Source organism: Miniopterus natalensis, chromosome 6 (genome assembly GCF_054644295.1).
Source record: "Miniopterus natalensis isolate mMinNat1 chromosome 6, mMinNat1.hap1, whole genome shotgun sequence".
Taxonomy (NCBI): Eukaryota; Metazoa; Chordata; class Mammalia; order Chiroptera; family Miniopteridae; genus Miniopterus; species Miniopterus natalensis.
In genome coordinates, this window is record NC_142086.1 from 49,582,796 (window position 1) to 49,604,630 (window position 21,835).

At 36.7% G+C, this 21,835-nt stretch overlaps 1 protein-coding gene across 1 annotated transcript in view; it reads right to left on the bottom strand.

Moving 5' to 3' along the window:
• The window catches only part of OPA1 (OPA1 mitochondrial dynamin like GTPase), an 83,427-nt gene that overhangs the window by 23,542 nt on the left and 38,050 nt on the right, over positions 1 to 21,835 (bottom strand). The window contains exons 17-29 of the mRNA XM_016200038.2: positions 20,501 to 20,573; positions 20,323 to 20,395; positions 19,276 to 19,391; positions 18,325 to 18,389; positions 17,311 to 17,387; positions 14,001 to 14,166; positions 11,852 to 12,004; positions 7,695 to 7,803; positions 7,154 to 7,233; positions 4,969 to 5,109; positions 3,381 to 3,497; positions 1,943 to 2,036; positions 1,344 to 1,454 (exon numbers count right to left, since the gene is read on the bottom strand). Of these exons, the coding sequence (XP_016055524.1) occupies positions 1,344 to 1,454; positions 1,943 to 2,036; positions 3,381 to 3,497; positions 4,969 to 5,109; positions 7,154 to 7,233; positions 7,695 to 7,803; positions 11,852 to 12,004; positions 14,001 to 14,166; positions 17,311 to 17,387; positions 18,325 to 18,389; positions 19,276 to 19,391; positions 20,323 to 20,395; positions 20,501 to 20,573 (1,375 nt within the window). The remainder of the gene's footprint in view (positions 1 to 1,343; positions 1,455 to 1,942; positions 2,037 to 3,380; positions 3,498 to 4,968; positions 5,110 to 7,153; positions 7,234 to 7,694; positions 7,804 to 11,851; positions 12,005 to 14,000; positions 14,167 to 17,310; positions 17,388 to 18,324; positions 18,390 to 19,275; positions 19,392 to 20,322; positions 20,396 to 20,500; positions 20,574 to 21,835) is intronic.

Sequence of the window (21,835 nt, forward strand, 5' to 3'; positions counted from 1 at the left end):
TACTTTGTTTCATGAAGCTGAAATAAGGGGGAACTTGTAACATGGTAAGCTCAAACAGAAGCACCAACCCCCAGTATTTTAATTTTTATTTAATAATATTAATCTTTTACCGACTTCCTTGGGTTCTCAAGGGTCTAAGTAAATCTTAATAAGCAATCAAAACACCTTAAAGTTAGGAACCTACTACCATCAAGAAAGAACTACCCCCCCCCCCCAAAAGTGTCAAAGTGATCAGTAAGGTCAAGCTGGAATAGGGGTGGGAAGGTGCAGGGGGAGGGAAAGTCACATTGCCTAGTGTAGGTGAGAAAGCTGGACCAGGTTTAAGAGGGAGTCCCCACGGGGGTATTGGTGGCCTGGCCCAGAAGTAAGGAGAGTACATATATAGGAAGGTCTGGTGCAGGGTGTTGGAGCATAAATAGGATGAAGGGCATGTCCTTAACTAGGGGAAAGGGGGAGAAAAGAATGAGAGGGGGCGATGTCTGCGTAAAGGGTCAGATGTCAGAGCCTAGATGAGGTGAAAAGGGTATCAACACAGGGCGAGGCACTGTGCAGGTGGCCTGGAGGCAGTGATAAGAGCCTGAGCTGGGCAAAAAGAACGTTTGTTCAATGAAGGGGATAGTGACAAGTTTGGTTACATATAAGGGGATGACCAAAATAAGTAAATATATTAATACTTGAAGCCAGATTTCTCAGTGCTAGAAAAAAGAATTACAAATATGGAAAAAGAGAAAACTAGAACAAATTGTATTACTACATTAAAATGGTATCGAAGTCAACTTATAGCTTTCAATATAGACATGTATGTATGACTAGAAACACAGAGGTAAATGGGTATATATGTATCTATGTGTGTACCCGCACACAAGCAGGATTTGTTCCCTAGCTCTTTCCATTAAGAGGGTGTGGGAACAGCGATGTTCTGGTAACAATGAGCATACCTAGTTCCCAGCTCCTGATTTCTAAAACCATTCTAAAAAAAAAAAAAAAAAAAAAGCTAGGTCAGGTAAAGTAAAAATGAGCATGGAACATCTTGTTACATGGAAGGACAATAGTAGGACAACAGGGGGAACTTGAATGGGGTGTGAAATTAGATGTAGTAATGTATCAGTGTCCACATCCTGATTTTAATGGTTGCTAGGAGAAAATCCTTGTTTCCAAGAAACACACATTAAAGTAATTGGAAGCGATGGGGATTCAAGTCAGCATCTTTCCCTCAAATAGTTCAGGAAGAAAAGTTCTTTGTATATAGTTTTCTGCAAGTCTGAGGTTAAATGGATGAACAAATAAACAGAAATGGGGATGGTGGAAAGGCAGGAAGGTGAAAGGCAGGAACAACCACTTACTGAGGTCTTCGGCCAGCTGCACTCGTTTACCAGTGAGCAGCTTAACCTTCTTCTCGCCGTCTTCAGCAAAATCTTCCAATACTTCTTTAACATTTTTCTCTAATCGTCTGACTGTTCAAAGTAAATAAAAAACCTGAGGAGCACCATTTTTATGAATGCACAAGGATGTGAAATTAGCAATATATCGAGAGTAAGTTCTTATTTTTCTCATCACAAAATTCAGACTTCCCATAGTTATAGAGAATATTTACCTATTAGTCAGTACTTTTTACAACATAAAACTAATATCTGTTCTCAGAGAGTCATATTCTCAAGCTCTGACACTTTAACAGAAGTGTAGATTTCTCAAAAAAACTAAATGATGCTTAGGAGTTCTTTTCTAACAGAGTTTCTGTCATAAAGAGAGACTCCTAATATGTTTTATCTCCCATCTTTTTCAGTTTTGATTTATTTTCATTAATATTTTAAGGGCAAATAATGATTTTCATTTTTTTCAACGAAATCTATTGTAAAGGAAACATTTGGGCATGCTATTAAAAATGGGTGTTGTTACTATTATTTTTTATGTCAAAATTAGAAAGTGGTCCCTTGTGGCTTACCTTCAGTGTTTGTAAGTTGTTGCCGTAAAGTATTTGCGGTGATTGCGAGCATGCGCTGTATTCGCCAAAACAGGACAACATCATTGCATTCCAACTGAAATACCAAGTAATTAAGATTAGCAGATGCAAATTTATACATAAATTTGATCATAAACATAGAAAACTACTAGAGTGAGAACCTCTAGCCTAACCTCTAGCATAACCTTTAAATAAAAATACTCAGATTTACCTAACATATATATTCCTATTGTAAATATAAGCTACTGAACCTTTTCTGCACAGGATTCATCAAATTCTGCATGATTTGGGGTCTATCTATCCCACATCTATATAACTTTGCTTTAATTCCAATAAGAAAGCAAATAAACTTGAGAAGTAGAGCATTTCATTACATTATATACAAGTAGAAATCCACAGCATATTATAACCCTTAATTTGTATTTAGTTTCAACTCACAACTATGTTAAAATATGTTCTTACGTTAACCTCTTTTTGTTTTGAGTGTATACTCAATACATTTTTGAAATTCAGCTGTACTTGTAAATAAATTAATGATATTTTTTAAAAGGAAGCTTATTCTGTAAAGAGGTCTTCTCAACATTTAAAATTATGCAAAAAATGGCCACTTTTTACATAGGTGCATTTAAATGTAAGTTTATTTTAAGCCACTGAAAATCAAAAGGAAAGCATTTCAGGGGTCTCAAATAAGATCACTGATTAATAGAGCTCTTTTAGAAGGATACATTAAAAACAATTTCTGCTTTTAAGAAAATGCTCAAAATACATCAGTCTGCTGCCACCTAGAGATTACTTTGTAAAATGCGACATTAAACTATTTACAACTGTCCATTCCAAAAACTTTACACAGTTCTTCAAAAGAATTATTTAAAACAATCTTTTAGTGATACAAAAAAAGAATTACAACCTAATAGAGGAAACCAGCACAATAAAAAATTGTTTTGCAGTATAGTTTCTACTATGCAATGGATGATAATGTTATACACATAAACACACATACGACCCTGTATAGAAAGAGTTGAACAAAAATATATAAAAATGTTAACTAAAATTACTTCTAGGTCAAGGGTTATAAGGGACTATTCCCTTTTACATATTTTTTTTACATTTATTTATTGCATTTACTTTCTCCATGGGAATGTATTATTTTATAATATAAGAAGCTAATTCTTAAAAAAAGGTTTAGTACCCATCATATGCACACAATCTCATAGGCACTGAGAGGATGTGCATGTAAGATGCAGATACTACCAAAGTGATAAATATCTTTGAAAAGATAGGGATTACATTATTCTTTATAAATCACACATTTTTTCCAGAAGATCAAAGGACTTACAATTAATGCCAACACTAAAGTTTACTTTTAAGCATCTAAAAACTACTGCTGAAATACATTTCTACTTGTTTTTGGAAACCTTACCTCAGAATCTACAAAATGCCTTTGGTAGTAATAAAAGCCTCTTCGACAAAGGTTACAGTGGTTTAGGGCTGTTTTTAAGAAATGTCTTCTATAAACTTGGTGCCAAGTATCCTTAATCTAAAATGAAAAAAGAAAACAAAGACCAAAGAGTTAGTATACACTCTTCAGATTAAGCACATTCTGAAGTCACATACAAAGTTTATCTAATATTAAAAAAGTTAATCAAAACCAATGACAAAGTTATTATTCTAACAACCTTTTTTATCCATTAATTTTTTTTCAAGACAAAGATTAGATTTAGATTTACTACTACTCTGTCCCCTTACCAGCTTATGTACTTCAACATTTGCAGTGTTTTTAATAAGCATTGCTATTATAGTAAAATAATCATCTTATGGAGTAGATAAGGTAGGGGTTATCTTCCCCTAATTCAAGGTAAAGATTGCAATGCAAAAAGAGGTTGTGAGCCATAGACAGAATCAGGACTAGGAAGATGGTCTCAGACCATGCCCATCAACCAACCCAACAATATTTCCTTTCTGATTATTAAGTTTCAGTTACTACATCAATGTGAACCAGCCCATGTTATTGCTGTATACTCTGTTATAGTGTTTAAGATTCTTTCACACCACTGTCATTTTTTAAGCATGAAAACAATAATACTCAGTAGCCAGAAAAAGTATCACCACCATCTGACAGATGAAAAAGGGGCTCAAAGAGATTATATCAATTACTAAAGGTAATATTACTAGCAAACGGAATGAAACTGTACTAGAATTCATGTCTCCTGACATCTAGTCCATCCACTATTCATGGCATAGCGCTTTCCTACCTTTTTTACAGCTTCATAAAGTGCACTGAACAAAGTGTCTCTTGGAAAAAACTTCAGATTTTCTTGCTCACAGAAAGTAATTAAGATATGAAGCCAATCCATATCCTAAATATGGATAAAGTCCTTCCCACTCACGGTATTAACCAAAGTATCAACACTTATAGCCACATAAAATTTAAAAGTAGCAAACTGAATACAATATATTGTCAATGAGAGCTGAACAATGTGGATAAATTAAATCTATATTCAACTAATAATTTCATGTAATCATAAGTCTTAATTTCATTTTCAGTTTATAAGTAAAGCTACATGTATAACAACTATAACTGTTCTGAATTTCAGTTTACTTTTCTTGTTCTGCCCTCTGGTAGAATTTGGAATAAATACACTCATTTCTCAAATGAGAAAACATAAAAAGCAGATAATCTTTAAAAGAATTTACAAGTGGCTCTGAAATTTCTTATATGACTATTTTCCCCACTAGGATTACTTTTCTTGTTGGGTTTAACTTAAGCTAATGTTAAAATGAGGTTTCAATCCCTTACACCCTAGCTAGGAAACACAGGCTCAGAAATAGTTTTTGTTTTTCAAATTTTCCCCAAATAAGCATCATGAAGGTAAGCAAAAAGTAGTCTAAACTGTAATTATTTTTATCCTTATATTTATTATAAGTGAGGAAAAAGGGAATCCAAAGGCATTATTTAACAAGAAACAATGACTAAGGAAGCAAATTCATGCTTTCGGCATATTTATTACCAAGCTTGGATCGACTTCTACTCCTCGGGATTCCAGGTTCTTTCGGACTGTAGTTATCTCATCACTTGCAAGGTAAGCTGGGTGCTCCTCATTACATTTCAACATCTTCTCCAATTCATTCTTGGTTTCGTTGTGAACACACTTTAAATGTTTGAAAGAAGACAGTGTTTAGTTGGTTCACGATTTGGCACACTTATAAAAACAGAGTCCCAATTTTAATAAATATATTTCTATTGCAACAGGTGACACAAATTCATTCCTAACAAACAATCTAAAGTTTCTTTTCCTGCTAACTCCGGTCACTCAAAAAGACAGAAAGAATTGTAGATGGCTGCCTTAAACTTGCAATGTGAGACCTAGAGATATTTTCAATGTCCCCTAGATCTGTTTCTTACCGTAATTTCCAGGTATGAGGTCTAGAACAGTGGTTTTCAACTGGGAGTGGGAGGGTTAGCAAGGTTAGAGGAGAACTTGACAGGAGTGTGACAGGCGGCTTTGTTTGAAAGAATAAACAAACATTCACAAACACCTCCCAGGAGATTCCGATGTCCATCCCCTCTACACTCTAGAGTATGGCTTCTGTTCTAAAGTCACCCTGAGTCTGACGCAGGCTGCCCTGAAAGCCTGGGAGGGGAACGCTCCTGTCTGAGGGTTTCCATATTCCTCCTCTGGGTTGCAGATCCTTGCATTGACCTTAAAACTAGTTCCTCTGCCTCTCTTGAAGGGATGCCCCATGGGCTCAAGTTCTTGAGAAAAATAATTTAAAACCAGAATCATTTCTCTCTGAGAGTGTTTGGCCAAAGCATATCCAGCACAAGTCACTGGGGCAAGTTTTGCCATCAATTGCTCTGGAGACTCTAGGCCTATTTCACTAGGACTTGAAGGTCAGACATTGTTTTTCTTTGGTGTTTATTTGCCTTACACCAGTTTTTTCCAATCAATATCTCCTCCTGTCTCAAGGTCAGAAACCTCTGATGGATCCCTAGGAGTTCCTTTCTGACAGACCCTCCTCCCTCCCAGTCCATGTGCACAGCAGAGATGACTGATGTGCCCTGAACATAGAAGGCACCCAGCCACGCACTCTGACCACTTCTTCACCTTCCTCCCGGTCTCTTAATGGCTCCTTTCCCCACAAGAATCGTATCAGAAAAAAGAGAAGAGGATACTGTCCCCTCACTATATTAAGACAATTTGGGACTCACGTCTGATATGAAACAATAAATGCACGAAACTAGAAAAAATAGAGTGCTGACTATGTAATTAACTCTGTATTTAAAATTTAAAATACATAAATAGGAACAATGTTTAATTTGGTAAATTTTCATTCTCTTTAGCTCCTTTCAATATTTCCATTTCTTCATCTCCCTTTTCTAATCACATGGATTCAGGAATAAGAAAGGGGGTTGGACGCCACCCCCCAACCCCCCGCCCGATTCATGACTTCCTTCATGTATGTATTCTAGTTCCACGTTCTGTTTACACTCTTTTACTCAGGGAATGAGTAAGAACGAGAGTAGCAAGACTGAATGCCAGGTAGGGGAAGAAGCCATAATAAGGAAGGAATAAAGGCGTGGGGAACGGGGCCTTAACAATCAACATACTTCCCCTCTTTTACTCATTCGTAGTTATTTACCATTTTGTTTTTCTGAAGTGCTTGTTAAATGTAAACAAGTGAATTCTATAATTCTGCTTCCTGTCTGAATTTTTACACTTATTTTGAGGACATGGGAGCAAAAATTGTAAAAAAATATAATAATCTGAATAGAAAATCAACAAAAAAACACAGGGACAATGTAACAGAATAAGGTTAAAAAGTAGTCATATTATATTTTTTATTCTAATCACATTCACTCTACATTCTCTAAAATCCTTATCATTCTTTTGCTTTTGTTCATAACTTTAATCTTCAATTTACCTCAAATATGGAACTGACATGAATAAAGTAATCAACCACAAAAGGGGTACGTTTCATCTCCCCCTTCTTTTAATAACACAACTACTCCACTTAAAAAAACTTTCATTCATAGTTTACTGTTTATTCTGAAGATTTTATATTTTAGAAACGTTAACATAAACATTGGAAATAATTAAGACTGGTCTAGAGGCATGAACAGGTTATATTTTACTGCTTGAATGAAAATGAACAAAATTTTACCATCACAGAGCAGAGATTTGTTTGTTTTACCTGTTCTTGGGTCCGATTCTTCCAGTATAACCACCTCTTTTTCCAATCTGGACCCACCATGTTTTCAATTGCATTTTCAGCTAAAAAAAAGTTTGAAAAAACTTTAAAATTCATCATGAATTTTATTACTTACCAAATACATACATTATAACTAATAATTATTCTTGCTTTCTGAACTACTTCAAAGTGATATAGCAATCAACATAAAGTCAGCCGAAATGAACAAAAAATTATGATTCATAGGGTGCATAGATAAGAAAGTATTTAATCATATATGTTTACAACCTATGAAAAGTAACTGCCTGTATAGTAGCAAACACTAAAATACTTTGAATGTAGCTTTTCAGATTATCAGTTCTTGAAACGTGTCTAATTTATTTAATATTTTTAATAGTTACTAAGCAGATGACTAAAAAAGTCCCACAAATTAATGACAAAGACCTTGAAATATTAATTTTGTTTTTACAAATATTCTCTGAAGTTGGATGATTCCTTCATTGCTGAGACTACTCAAAACTCAGTAACCCGAGGCCCTACTTACTGTCCTTGAGACGAGCCTGAAGAGCCTCTTCCATGAAATAAATAGCTGCATCCCACTGCTGTTTATCAGATATGGACCGGTCTTCTAAAGCATTGTGTTGAATAACCCTCTGAAATAACAGGAAAGAAAAACAACTAATTTGATCTGTGTCTATCATTCAGTAATTTTATTCAAATTGACAGCTTAGCAGATACCCAAAATAACAGATGTATCTCAAACAACAAAGTATGTCCCTTCCACACTTGTGCAGAAGGTCCTATTATCTGCCTATCTGTCAGCTTTCTGTCTAAAAACAAAGAGTGGAAATTTTCTCCTAGCCCAAATTAAATAAGCTGACCATCTCTAAGATCACTGCAGGGGGGCGGTAGTATATTTAACTACATAAAATCCAACACCTAGAACCCTAGAGTTCAGGAGTTGATGATTCAGGTCACCTCTACCTCTCTCTTTTTTTTAAATGTCTGTACTGATTTCAGAGAGAGGAACAGAAAGAGAGAGAGGTAGAAACATCAATGATGAGGGAGTCATTGATTGGCTGCCTCCTGCATGTTCCCTGCTAAGGATCAAGCCCTAAGGCATGTGCCCTGACTGGGGTCCTGATGAACCTTGATCTCCTGGATCATAGGTCAATGCTCAACCACTGAGCCACACTGGCCAGGCTCTACCTTTCCTTTTTGTCATATGACCTATGTGTTAGCATTTTCAGAAAAGAGAGGAGAAAAAAAAATAACCATTATCTCACTGGTAACAGCAATGAAAAATATACTGTTGGGAAGCTTAAAATGTCTAACCAATCATAAGTAAATGTTATTTATTATAAGAAAATTAGTTTCCAAATTTTGTAATTATTGAATGAAAATGGCACCATTCTCTCAGAAAGCCAGTCTTAATAAGGCAGCTAACAAGAATAAATATAATTTTCAAATATGAAGACAAATATTTCTTCCAAAAATTATAATTACTACCATACCACACTCAGATATGCATTTTCCTAGAAAACTGCTTCATCTTATCTTTTAAGAGTGCCTCTCCTGAAAAAGGGATAGCTGTGATATTTTAAATAAAGAAAAAAAAAAAAAAGAGTGCCTCTCTTAACTGTCTGAGCAGAGCAGGTGCTTAGGAAAGTTTGATTATGGTGATGAGAATGTTCTACACAACAAAAGATTTATCACATGTGGAGTCAGGAGCCAGGCTTCATAATTACAGGCTCCTGACTCCACCTTGTATCCCAGCTTTGCCAATGGCAATATTAGACAGGACTGCTTAAGCACTAAATAGGCCTAGAAATTGACATTTTTGTGGGAGAATGGGTTTAAAGGGCAGTTTCCTGTGTTGCTGCCAAAAGGTCTGAACAATCTGTGGTAGCCTGTGGCTGGAAAACAACTTCTGTGAGGCAAAACAATTACAAACTGGTGCTGACATAGCTGCAACCATGACTTCTAAAGTAAAGAAGGAATCTGACCCAGTTAGGAGCAGATGCAACCAAGGAGAAACCTAAAGCAGTGGCAGAAAACCAGCAGAAACAGCCATCTGATACAGAGGGGAAAGATTCCCAATCATCTCAAGCTAAAAGCCAAAGCAGTCCAAGCCGCCAGAAGAGGCAGAAGGGTGAGTAGGGGCATCTCTCAATTCATACCTCCTCATCTTAAGAGACAAAAGTCCTATAACTTAGTAGTGGCCAAAGAAGAGGAAATAAAAAAGGTCCCACCACTGTGACTGAGGGCACCACAGAAGAAGAACGGGAGAATGAAGAAGGGTGGAGGAGAACCTGGCTGAGCAGCCCAGGTAGTAGAGGGTGGAAGCAGGACCAGAAGCCAGCCACAGCAAACACGCAGGGGCCAGTGTAAGCACAGCAGGATCAGTGACCCAGGAACATGGAGTTGCCCCAGAGACATATACAGAGAAGAGTGTACACGAAGGAGCCATCAAGCAAGATGTGAGCAAAGACATAGAGGACAAGCAGCATGAAGTTAAAGGAGAGGTGTCTCATAGTGACACTGGTGTTTTGCCACAAATTATCTGTTGCTCTAAGTCACCTGTGGTAAAGGCAGAGTGGAAACAATTCCTGATGCCTCACAAAGGACAGAAATCTCCACCAAGGAAGTCCCTATTGTCCAAACTGAGACCAAAACCATTACGTAGGAGTATCCACAGACTGATAGTGGGGCTGCTGGTGACTCGTGCAGTTACTGAGTTGCACAACCATCACACTTGATTCCATGTTGACAACAACAACCACACCCATCACCAAGACTATAAAAGGTGGACTATCTGAAAGAAGAACTGAGGAATGCATTGTGATCACAGGAGATGCAGATAGTGATCGTGACCAGGTGTTGGCCGGGGCCATCAGGGAAGCCAGAGAGCAGCACCTGGACATGTCGGTCACAAGAGTGGTGGTGCACAAAGAAACTGAGTTGGAGGAAGGGGAAGAGTAAGTTAAGAAATCTACTTATTAAACAACATTAACTTGGTGAACCTGAAGACTTTTTGGCCATTTCAAGTCTTAATGCCACACCACTACTCCAGTGAATTTATGCTACAGCTGGTAACAATGATCAGAAGGCTGAAGCATTAAAATGCCAACACCAAACCTTACCTTAGCAGCTCTGGTCTACACTGTTCCCTCTCATTTTAATACATCACTTTGTTTTATAACCACTTCTAAATATTCTTGGTTCTGTCTAAATAGTCTTGATTTTTTATTTTTTTAACTCAGGGAACTTTGTTTCCTTCTTACTTTGTGTACAACTACCTGCTTTATATGACTCATTTGATCCAATGATAGTGAACAAAGCCAGCCCAGCTGGTAAGGTGCTGTTCACTGGAACAGGTGCTATTGTGGGGAAAGGAAACTATGACTGACTTGGACAATGACTTTCCTTCTTCCAGATTCCCCCCATTGAATTCCCTACCAAATTACAGTAAATATTACAGGTTTCAGACTGCAGTAAATATACTCTATGAGAAATTACTAATATGGATTAAAAGCATTTCTTACATCTTGAAAATTTTCTATTGTTTGAGAAATTCATTGGGGATATTTTTTATTGAATCCTTTGACTTTCCAGTCCTGCGAGTTTTTACTGTTAGTAGAAAGTCAGAGTCTCCAGACTGGAGGATTATGAAGAAGCTCACTGACCACGTGCTGTGTTTAGAGACCCCACTGCACCATAGTGCCCACGCTTCGCAGAAACATAAGGGAGGAGAAAGAGAAAACGATTTCTTCCCTTCTACTAAAATATTCAGGCAGCTTAAAACCTCAGTGCTTTCTTTCTTAACGTGTCCAAATTTCAGTACTTCCCATTGTTTGAACATTTGTGAGAATGCTTGTTTTGTACTAAACCTCCCTGTCTGCATGTAAAACGGACCTTTTGTTATTGAGCTGGCCTCTCTCTTTCAGATAGCTTGATTCACACAGGTTCAAGGACACCAGAGAGAGGAGATGGTTGAGGAGGCGGTGGTTTTTTGATGGGTATGAGAAAGCTAGACCACTGAGAGCTGACCCAGAGACCCGAGAGGGGCTTACTAACTGCTACGAACATTTTTCTCTTTGCTTTTGACCCTATGTATAGTTATGATGCCAGATTATATTTATAGCAGTTTCAAGTTGTATTAAATGATGTTTTGCTTTCTATAATACTGTTATAAATAAAGTTGGTTTATTCTCTGAAGGAAAAAAAAAAACTAAATAAAAGAATGCTTACAAAGTACACAGCAGCTCTGGCACCTTGTAAGCAATCAACACGTGGTAGTTAGCATTACGATTTTAGGAGTCTAACATTTTATGACTTAAATCCACTAAAAATCAATGCATCTAATTTCTTTCATTACCACGGAGAGTAAAATGAGAAGCAGCTAACCTCTATTAGTTCAGGCTAATGGATGACAAATTTGTTGAAGTTTATAGAAGCCTGTTTACTGAGAAGTTTGACTTTTTTCTGAAATGATAGCCAAGCAAGAAATAACAGAAGGCAATTACAGGAGTGCAGAGAAATGTCAAAGGGTCAATTACAGATCGTAAATCTATTTCTTTCCTTTACTATTTTAAATTCAGAATCTGATTCAGTCATATAAAAATAGTCTCCTATAAAAGCATCAATTTGAGAAACTATATAACTATATGAGGCTGACACCCTAATATATAAACAACATACCAAACTGTCCTCTGCAAAATCATTCCACTTATGACGTTTAATACTTTCTTCCTTCACAGCCTCTTTCAGTTTATCAAATATGTCATCATGCTCTTTTCCTTTTGGTTCTGTCATGAAGCGGGAAAACTCTTCTTGTAGGGTCTCCCAAGCAACCTAGAATTATTTAAAAGAAAAAATTTATACTACATACTTTTATTTAATGCGTAACATGAAAAATACACACATGAAATTAAGTCAAATAGACTTGATAATCCAGCTTATCAGAAAATGCATATGAAGCCACATTATAAGAAAGTCATCAAATATAAACTCTGGACTAGAGATCTTACATGGTAGCCAGTGGGGTCAACTTGAACTCTTGACATGTGTTGTTGGACATACATGGTATTTTAAATTTTTAAAAATTAGTACCTAATACTTAAAAAGCAAGAGCTTTCACATACAGGTCTACATTTCCAGCCTCTCTGGAAGTGCCTGGCAACACTACACCCACATTCCCTCAGAACCCCACCTGCCAGAGCTGGACAGGAGCTGCCCTCTTTAGATGAGGTGTGCACTCTCGCCAGTCAAGGCTTAGTTCACTTATTTCACTTTCTACAACACCTGAGTTTGCCTGCTTCTTCCATACAGCAAAACTTAAAAATTTCTTAATGATTTAGTCTTCTTCACACTTTTGCCTTTATGCAAACAACGCATCAATATTTTCAAACACAGCTGAGTATTATTCAGTCTTGTACCATAGCTAACTCCTAATTACATGAATAGTGAAAGGAAGAGCAGTGTCAAAAGTAATTAAGAACTAAATCTACTTAAAGTTAAAGTAGGCTAGTTAATGGTATTTTATATTTAGCGCTCTTCATTTTAAACATTAATAAATTAAGCATAAAGAAAGGTAAATGTCCAAGAATACACAGTGAGGTATTAAAATCGATGCCTCCTGACCTTCAGCAGGTCCATATCTTCCTACCACACCCAGGCGTGAAGGGGCAGAGTGGCAAGAGACAGAATTGCTGCCACTTCTATGGCCACTTCCTCTGCTTGGACCATAGGATATAAAAATATCCGACCATGAGATAGGGCCCAGAAAAACGTCAGGGCCAGTAGTAAGGAGAGCTAGTAAAGTGGTGGCAGCATTAATTACTTCAGGGGTAAAAGTGTGGAGAACTGACCAGGGGTCAGCAGCATGCAGTTTAGGTGGTACGACTACAACAGTTCTTAGAAAGGGTGGCTTAAGGAAACTGAGACAGAGGTGAAGAAGGTATGGCTGGAACAGGCTAGGAGAGGGGTGAAATACACCTGAATAATCAGAAAGTGACATTTTATTTCAAAGGTAGGTATGAAAAACAAAATTATTTTTAACACTGATTCTAATTTTGTGGGCAGCCTCACACAGAAACACCGGACGCACTGACTCTTAGCTGGAACAATCATGCTTCAGAGTGATATGCATGGCTGATCACTGGATGATGGTCATCACCCCATCGTAACAGCAGCTGGCACCTACTGAGCAATTACTATGGGCCAGGTATTGTCTAAGTATTTTACAACATTATCTCATTTACTCCTTACAACAATCTATGAGGTAGGCAATTATCACCCCTATTTTATAGACAAGGAAACAGAAACCTTAAGTAACTAGCCCAAGGATCACACAGCTACTAAGTGGTCGGGCCAAGATATATGGGTGACAGAAATGCATTCTTTACGGCACTTTCTTATAATTTCTAGTCTAACCTTCTAGCAAGATCCAACAAAGGAAATGATTATTTAAGTATGACTGAGCCTTGCAGAAAATCAATACATGAAATGTTTTATTCATTAAACATTTTCCTTATGGAATCTTTATCCGCAGAAGAAGTTAAAAACAGTTCATATTCAGGCAAATTTTGGCAGTTTTGTTAAATGCTATCTTTGGGAGAAAAAATAATACCCTCAGACCAACACCATACCAATCAGTAAAGTTCTATAACAGCAGTAACTGGTGGCAGCATTGAGCTTAATCCCAACACAGAGATGAGGAATAAACAATAAATGGAGTATCAGGACAAAAGGGAAGATAGTGGCTGTGATGGGAATAAAGCCTAAAATCCACAGCTCCTACTCCCTTCAGATAATGCTTCTTACCCATTTAATTAAATTATATCCTAACCTCTACTGCTTTGTTAGGAAGCTGTTTATCAGTCCACTGTTTGAGCTTGATATCCACTGTGGTATTAAAAGTCCCTGAATTCATGGTCTGTGCAGCTGGAAGGTAGATGTTTTCAATCACATGAGTTGATACTCTTTCCCACAAAGACTGCTGAAGGATTTCTTCCCTGAAATTTAAAAAAGCAAGAGTTTCAAGAACACCAAATGTAAATATAATATTAAGTTTATAAAAACAGCTTTATCGAAGTATCATTAACTTACAATAAACTGCACATATTTAAAGTGTTGACACATGTGCAAACCTGTGCATCACCACAATCAAGTAATGAACTTATCCATCACCCCAAAGCTGTAACGACTGGATCTGCTTTCTGTCACTACAGATTAGTTTAAATTTTCTAGAATTTTATATAAATGCAATCATACAGCATGTACTCTTGTCTTTTTTCACTCAGCGTATTGAGATTTATGCTATGTATATCAATATCTCACTCCTTTTTATTGATGAATAGTGTTCTGTTACATGAATCTATTTTAGTCACTTGCAATGTAATTACTGGATATCAATGTACTCACTGTTTAACTGACTCCTCTTCTCCATCACTTATACATCCAATCACTAAATCCTGTCAATTCTATCTTCTAGGTAACCTCTTAAATATCTCAAAATGTCTCCTCTTCTCCACTTGCACAACCACTATTCAAGTTCAAGCCGCTATGATGTCTTGTGTAGTTTATTTCAATAGCCAACTGTCTCCTTGCTTACAATTTTCTCCACCTATGTTCCATTTTCTCAACTATAAAGATCTTTCTAAAATGCAGATCTGACCTAAACCTCCTCAATGGACTCCACTGCTCATGAGATAAATTCCAGTCTTCTGAACTTGGCTTGTAAGGCCCAGAATAATCTATGTTTTGCTTACATTTACTGTTTTATCACTCACCTCTTGCCTCTTTCTATGCTAAAGCCAGGGGTGACTGCCTTCATCTACCTGTTTCACCCTTGCTCTCACCCCTCCTGGTTGTTTAATATCCCTTTCACCCTTTAACTATCAAATTCTATCAGAAATCTTTTCTAATTCCTCAAATTTGAGTTAGGGGACTCAACTATGCATTCTCATTTTCTTTTCATTCTTCTAACTTCAACAGAAAAAACATAATACCTTTCACCAAAACTTCATCCATACCATGGTACCATTTCTTTTAAAAAAAGTGTTTCTACATGCTTGGCCAGCATGGCTCAGTGGTTGAGAGTCGGCCTATATGACCAGGAGGTTAAGGTTCAATTTCTGGTCAGGACACATTCCAAGGTTTCAGGCTCTATCCCCAGTAGGGGCATGCAGGACGCAGCCGATCAATGACTCTCTCTCATCCTTAATGTTTCTATCTCTCTCTCCCTCCCCCTTCTTCTCTCTGAAATCAATAAAAGCATATTAAAAAAAAAAAGTGTTTCTATAAATCCAGCCAGCTATCCTTCCAAATGACATATAAAAAAAAACAAAACTGCAATGATGGTCTCATTATGTTAATGATATACTAATATTTCCTGCTTAATGTCAGTAATTGATTCCTGATAACCAGGTATATTGCGTGAAAATTTTGAGAGCTCATTTCTCACTATAATGCATCATTATGTAAAGCCTAAACCCCCAATAAGCTTCTTAAAATATAATTATAGTAGAATGTCTATAAATAAATAAAAAGCTATCACATTAGGACATAAAATGCTTATATCACTGCTTCCAGATCACCATATGCAGATTAAACATCCCTGTGACTTAAATAATCTTAAGCATCTTAGGCATGCATTCTAAAATATCACATAAGGCATTATCCAGAAAAAGGTACTACCTAAGACAACATCAACTATGGCACACAAATAAAATGTTTTAGGTACAATGCAGGTGAATTCAATGTGGCATGAACAGTGAGTATTAGGACCTGCTATTTTGATCTATGTTTGTGTTAAGTTATAAAGTCTGAAAAAAAATGATGAAAATATACAAAATCATCTGCTCCAGCAGAGCACAGAATAAATCTCTGGCAGCCAGCTGTCCTAGTTCTCTCCTTTGCCTTCTCAACAGGCAATTTGGCAATGTAGGCTTCCTGTCTCTTCACAATTCTCCTTAGCCACCTGTGAGCTAAATAAATGAGATTTGTCTTCAAGGCTCACTTTAGTGCTGGTATACTTTGATTTCAGGTTTGCTCTGTCTAACCAAAACCAACCATGCCATTTGATGATGCCAGGAATTTACAGAAGCATCATATTTTTCTCCCATAAATGGCATTATTAGTTATTATAGTTTACAATTCACCTGTTATGTACATTATACTCATACTACCTAGTAAGGCAAGTAGTATTATATTCATTCTCTGTGTGCACACACACATACAAACATACATCTATCCCCTACAACTTAAAAAACAAACTGGCTTAAAAACCAAATAATAGCAAAGATAAGTTGTGCTGTACATAATCAATCACTAAGTATAGATCAGATCAGAATCCTTTTTTTGATAAGGGGAGATTGAAAACAGGCAAACTTGGACTACTTGAAGAGAGAAAAGGGTTCACTCCTGAGGAAGAAAGGGTACCAAGATGGGAAAACTAGTAATACTGAATTCAAACTTAAGGACTGGACAATTGCTATGTATGGCAATTTTGATAATCTTCAACTGAGCAAACAGAAGAGGTACAGAAACTGTTTGTAATGAATGGTAGTAAGGACAGATTTGCATGAGTATTTTTCAAAAGGACACATTTACTTGCTATTTAAAAACTTCTTCAAATAGGATTCAATTTGAAAAGTGATTTGTACAAAACATATTAAAGGTAAAAAAAACCCTAAGACAAATCAAGATTTAAAAAGAGTATAAAGCTGCCCAAAGAACTGCAAGGCAGTAAAGAGCAGAGCAGAAGGAGGTAAAGAGGTAGTGGGGCCAGATCATGTAGACCTCTGAAGGCAAACTGGGGAACTCTGGATTGTGCTCTATGAAGCCACTATAGGTTCTGAGCATGGGACTGAGATAACCTGATTATTTTTTAAATAAGTCATTCTGTCAGCTACCAAAAAAAAAAGGAGGAGAATAAAGCTATCTTTCAGAATATCTCTTCTGAAATATACTTAATAAATACATAATTTATTCTACTTAAATACTTAATTAGGTAGACCAGAATAGTGGTTAGATACTTCTATGTTCCCGCCTATGTTTTGGGGGATGAGCCAAGGCCGCAATAAATCACTACTTTATCACCATTATTTCATTATAATTCATATAGTAAAGTCTACCAGAAAAGGTTAGATACTCACCAGTGTTTTGGTGTAACTTGGCTCAGACTGATAACTTCATCGAGGATTTCATTTTTAGCTTTTTCAAATAATTCGTTCTAGGCAATACAGATACAAGTAAGTAAGATTTTCATAAGAGAGTCCATTTGCCCTGCCACAATTTTCAGAGACAACTAAAGGCACGGCCTCCAATAGGCCAGCAGGATGTGCTCAGGTTTGAAGCATGCATGACCAGCAGTCATGCTCTTCTCTCCCAGTCTCTTTTGCAGAAAAGCCAATATCCAGGCGAGGACAAAGAAACCGGCCCCAAGTCTGGATTATTCACTTAATTCTGAATGCAGTTTTTCAGACAACATCTGTTCAGATAAATTTTTCACATAACAAATGTTATGTGAAAGTAACAATACATATTAATTTAGCGTATTAGTAAACCGACACTGTTTTACAACCAGTGGCATTTTAAAATTAAAAAAACACCCCCCAGTATTTAAATCCCACTAAATTAGAGTTTATTCTTCCACAATAAATGTTGAAATGGTGAAAAAGTTGGTGTATAATTTTTAAAAGTTTACATGACATAAAAATGTTAATTCTATAAGACCTTTAAAAATGCTCTTCATCTCAGAAAATATTTTTAAATGGTCAAAACCAAAGCAATTTGGCATACCAGATTTTGCTCATCAATATACATTTTGTTAGAGTGCAATATCAGATTAGATCAGTAATTTTCAACCTTTTTCATCTCATGGGACACAAAAACTAAGTACTAAAATTCTGCAGCACACCAAAAAATATATTGTATTTTTTGCCGATCCAAAAGAAAGTAAGTTATAATTTTGATTCATTCACACTGGACGGCTATTGCTGTGTGAGCTGTTGTCATTTTTCATTTGACAATCTAAGGGAAAAGAGGTCAGTGCCCATGACTAAAACAGTCAGGTATTGCATTGTTTTAAAACTTCTTGCAGCATACCACCCCAGTTGAAAATTGCTGGATTAGATATATTCAAAATACATGGGGTGCACAAATATTACCCGGTCAAGTTCTCGCAGGCGAGGATAGTTATTCTTCCACTCAGTTTCAAGGTTAAAACGTGTTGCTGAAGAAGAAGGAAAGGTGTTCAAGTTAGAGGATTCTCCTTCTTCCCCGAGGCAGTGGCTAAAGGCTAACATGCATATCTTCTCCATTAACTGAATATGAGTGTACATCTATGGCTCTTGACTACTCTGGACTCTCAGTATCTCAGAATCCCATTACTGCAAGTTTTCCAAACTAATCTCCTTGACTCTAGTTTCTACATTTTCAATCCACAAAACATGCAACTGAAGCAGTTTGGTACAGCTGCTAAGAGCATGGTCTATGTATTTGTACCAAGATTCAAATCCTGGGTCTACTGCTGTATGACTCTGGGTGTGTCACTTAGGTAAGGTACTCTGTCCTCAGTTTTCCCTTCTATAAAATAGGAATAATAATAATACTTACAAGGTTGCTCAGGGACTAAATAGGATAAATAAATAGGTAGGATTTCCAGATGAGAAAAGGGGAGAAATGTATACTCTCACCAAATGAAACGATGGGACAAAGCCATGGAGCAGGAAAGTATGGAATTCAGGAACTAGCTGAAGTAAAGGCTGTTCTGATTCCTAACACATTTCCTCTCCGCCCCTCCACCACCTACCCCCAAAGGGTGACTCTGAATTCACTGCAGTTTACTAAGCTCTTTCTCCCAAATACTACTGCAAACTTTCTAATCTGTTTAAACTCACAATGTGCTCCCAGCAATCTTTCCTCTGAAAGGAAAAACCCTGTTCTTGTAGTACTACAACTGAAGATTTGTACTTTTTCCACTCTCCACACACTACCTAATAGTAAATGAACTGAAAAGTACCTATTAAAGAAAGGGAGGAAAGAATCTGATGGATGCCTAAGATTGCTAGCTAAAACAATGTCTAAATATGTTACCTTATTTCAAAAACTCAACTTACCTTTAAAACTATCAGCCTGTTGTTCAACTGACTCTCGTACCATTTTCCAGAAGCAGTCTGATACAGCAAGGCTTAAATTCCTTGTAGTCACTTGGTGTGCCTTTAGCATGCTTGCCCTATAAAAAGTAACAAGAGTTAAAGAATACTAAAATGGCAAAAGGACCATACCATCACTAAGTTTGAGAATGTGCTTGTTATGATAACCTAATGAGAATACCCACATACATATTTATACCAACACTGTCCAATAAAATTTTCTATGATGAAGGAAATGTTCTATCTCTGAACTATCCAATATGGTAGCTACTACTAGCCACATGGGGTTATTGAGCCCTTGAAATGTGTGGCTAGTGTGACTAAGAACTGAAGTTTTAATTTCATTTGATGTTAACTAATTTAAATTTAAATAACCACTCAAGGCTAGTGACTACAGTATTGCACAGCAAAGTTCTATACACCTGTCAGTTCCTATCCCATCAGATAATACTCAAGATTATGTTTATAAGAACTATCTCGATTTACTATACTAATGTAGAGGCAAACATACTTTTCCACTTCAAGAGACTCTCTACATATAAAGTTTTAATACAATTCAGTTGCCCTTTAGCTCTTCCTTTTTGCTTTTCTGTATCTAATTTTCTGTTAATTTCTGTCAATATCTACTTAGGGATACCCCTTTGCACCCCCAGCCGCACTTCAACTTTCCCCAATACTGTAAGAGAAATGGGTACGTGTATTTAAAAATGTAAATGTTGATTTTTAAAAATCACTTTATAAATAAAACAATTTCAGGGTGTCCATGTTGTCTCTCACTGTCCACACTCGGGCAGTTTTCTATGTCAGCATGCACTGTACCATGTGACAAATTTCTCTCAATTCTGTCAGAATAGCTGGAGGACTTGCTTAGTAGATACAGATCACTACTTGGGGAAAATTCTGAGAAGTCAGCGTTAAACTAACAGCTATAAACAAACTTTTAAGTGAGAACTACTAGTTTAAGCTACTTCCTCACTATAAAATCTTTAAATTTTCAAGCAAAATACCTACTTTAGGAGTTTTGAATTCTGAAAAAATTCTTCTTCGTATTCTCTTATTGCTTCTATGCTTTCAGAGCTGTTTCCTAGGGAAAGATGATGGTAAGGTTCTCGCTAAGAAAAGTAATGTTTACTACTTGAAAACAACACCACTTCGCATATAGCAATCCCAGCAATCCATCTTTGCATACCTTTTCCAGTCACAACAGCAAAATAACCTAGAGCTTTCATTGGGAAGAGTTTTCCTTCAATTATCTGCTGAATCTATTTATAAAAATGAGAAAAATGAATGTGAGATAAAGGTATGTAATTTTAAAGAGCATTACATACTACTTAGAAAGCAAATTTAATGCTGCTGTATATGTATATGTTTATTTAAATATGTAAAATCTATACGAAAGTATTAAAATTTATTTGAATTTCTATTTGAGAAAAAAATAAATACATTTAATTTTAGTATATGAAAAATGTATTATTAAAACACAAGTACCAAAATGAAAACTTGGAATGATGGGTAGTGTGCTTTGGTGTCAGGGCTCTGTGTGAATTTCTGCTCTGCCACTTACTAGCTATGTGGCCCTAAGTAGGCTACAACATTTTCAACATGGTTGTTAAGATTATCTGAAATAATATTTAACACAGTGCCCTGAATGCAGAAGATTCAATACATGGTAGCTGCTATTATTTCCCCACACTCTTCTTCAAATACCTAAATTCTAATGAGTTGAATTGTCTTTTTTTACTCTTTTTAAAAAAAATACTTGAATATATTGGTTTAGGGTCAAAAATCTTTTTCTAAATGTAACCAAAACTACAGACTTTGCTCCCAGAAAAATGCACATTTGCAATGAGATCATTCATACAATTTAAAAGAGTTCCTACTCCCAGAAGCCCATTCAGTTGAAGACTTACTGATGTAAGAACCCCTGCTCTAAGATAGGTCACATTCCTAACCTAGCGCTGACTCTGGTATAAAAAAGGACTAATATAAGTTTTCAATTGCACTTCAGAAGAATTACAAACTCACTATCCTAGAGAAGAAGACAAAGAAATGAAAGGAATGAAGAGAGATGGGAAGCACGCACAGAAATTTGCTTCTACGTCACTTCTCCCCCTCCCTCTCCATGTTAGGACCAACACTGCTACAGCAGGCCTCACCCATAAAATAAGGCAAAGCCAAGGTCAGAGTTAAAAGAGTTAACACAGCAGGCCTGAGGCTGCTGTCCTCAAAAAGGTCTGCTTGTCCTAGGCTGGCATCTGGGAACTTAACTAATAAACAGTTCCCTACATTGATATAAAATGTTCCCTAAATAACAGTAGCTCATTGTGCAAGCAATGTGGTTTATGCTGAACGTCTGCTTTCCTTTGGGCGTCTGGAATTTTGGTACCTGAGGGCGCCTACATAACCAGGCCCCTGTAAAAACCTTAGGTGCCGAGTCTCTAATGAGCAACCTGTTGCTGGAGGCATTAAGCATGTCCTCTGTGACTCTACTGGGAAAGGATTCTTGAAAACGTGAGCCTGGTTT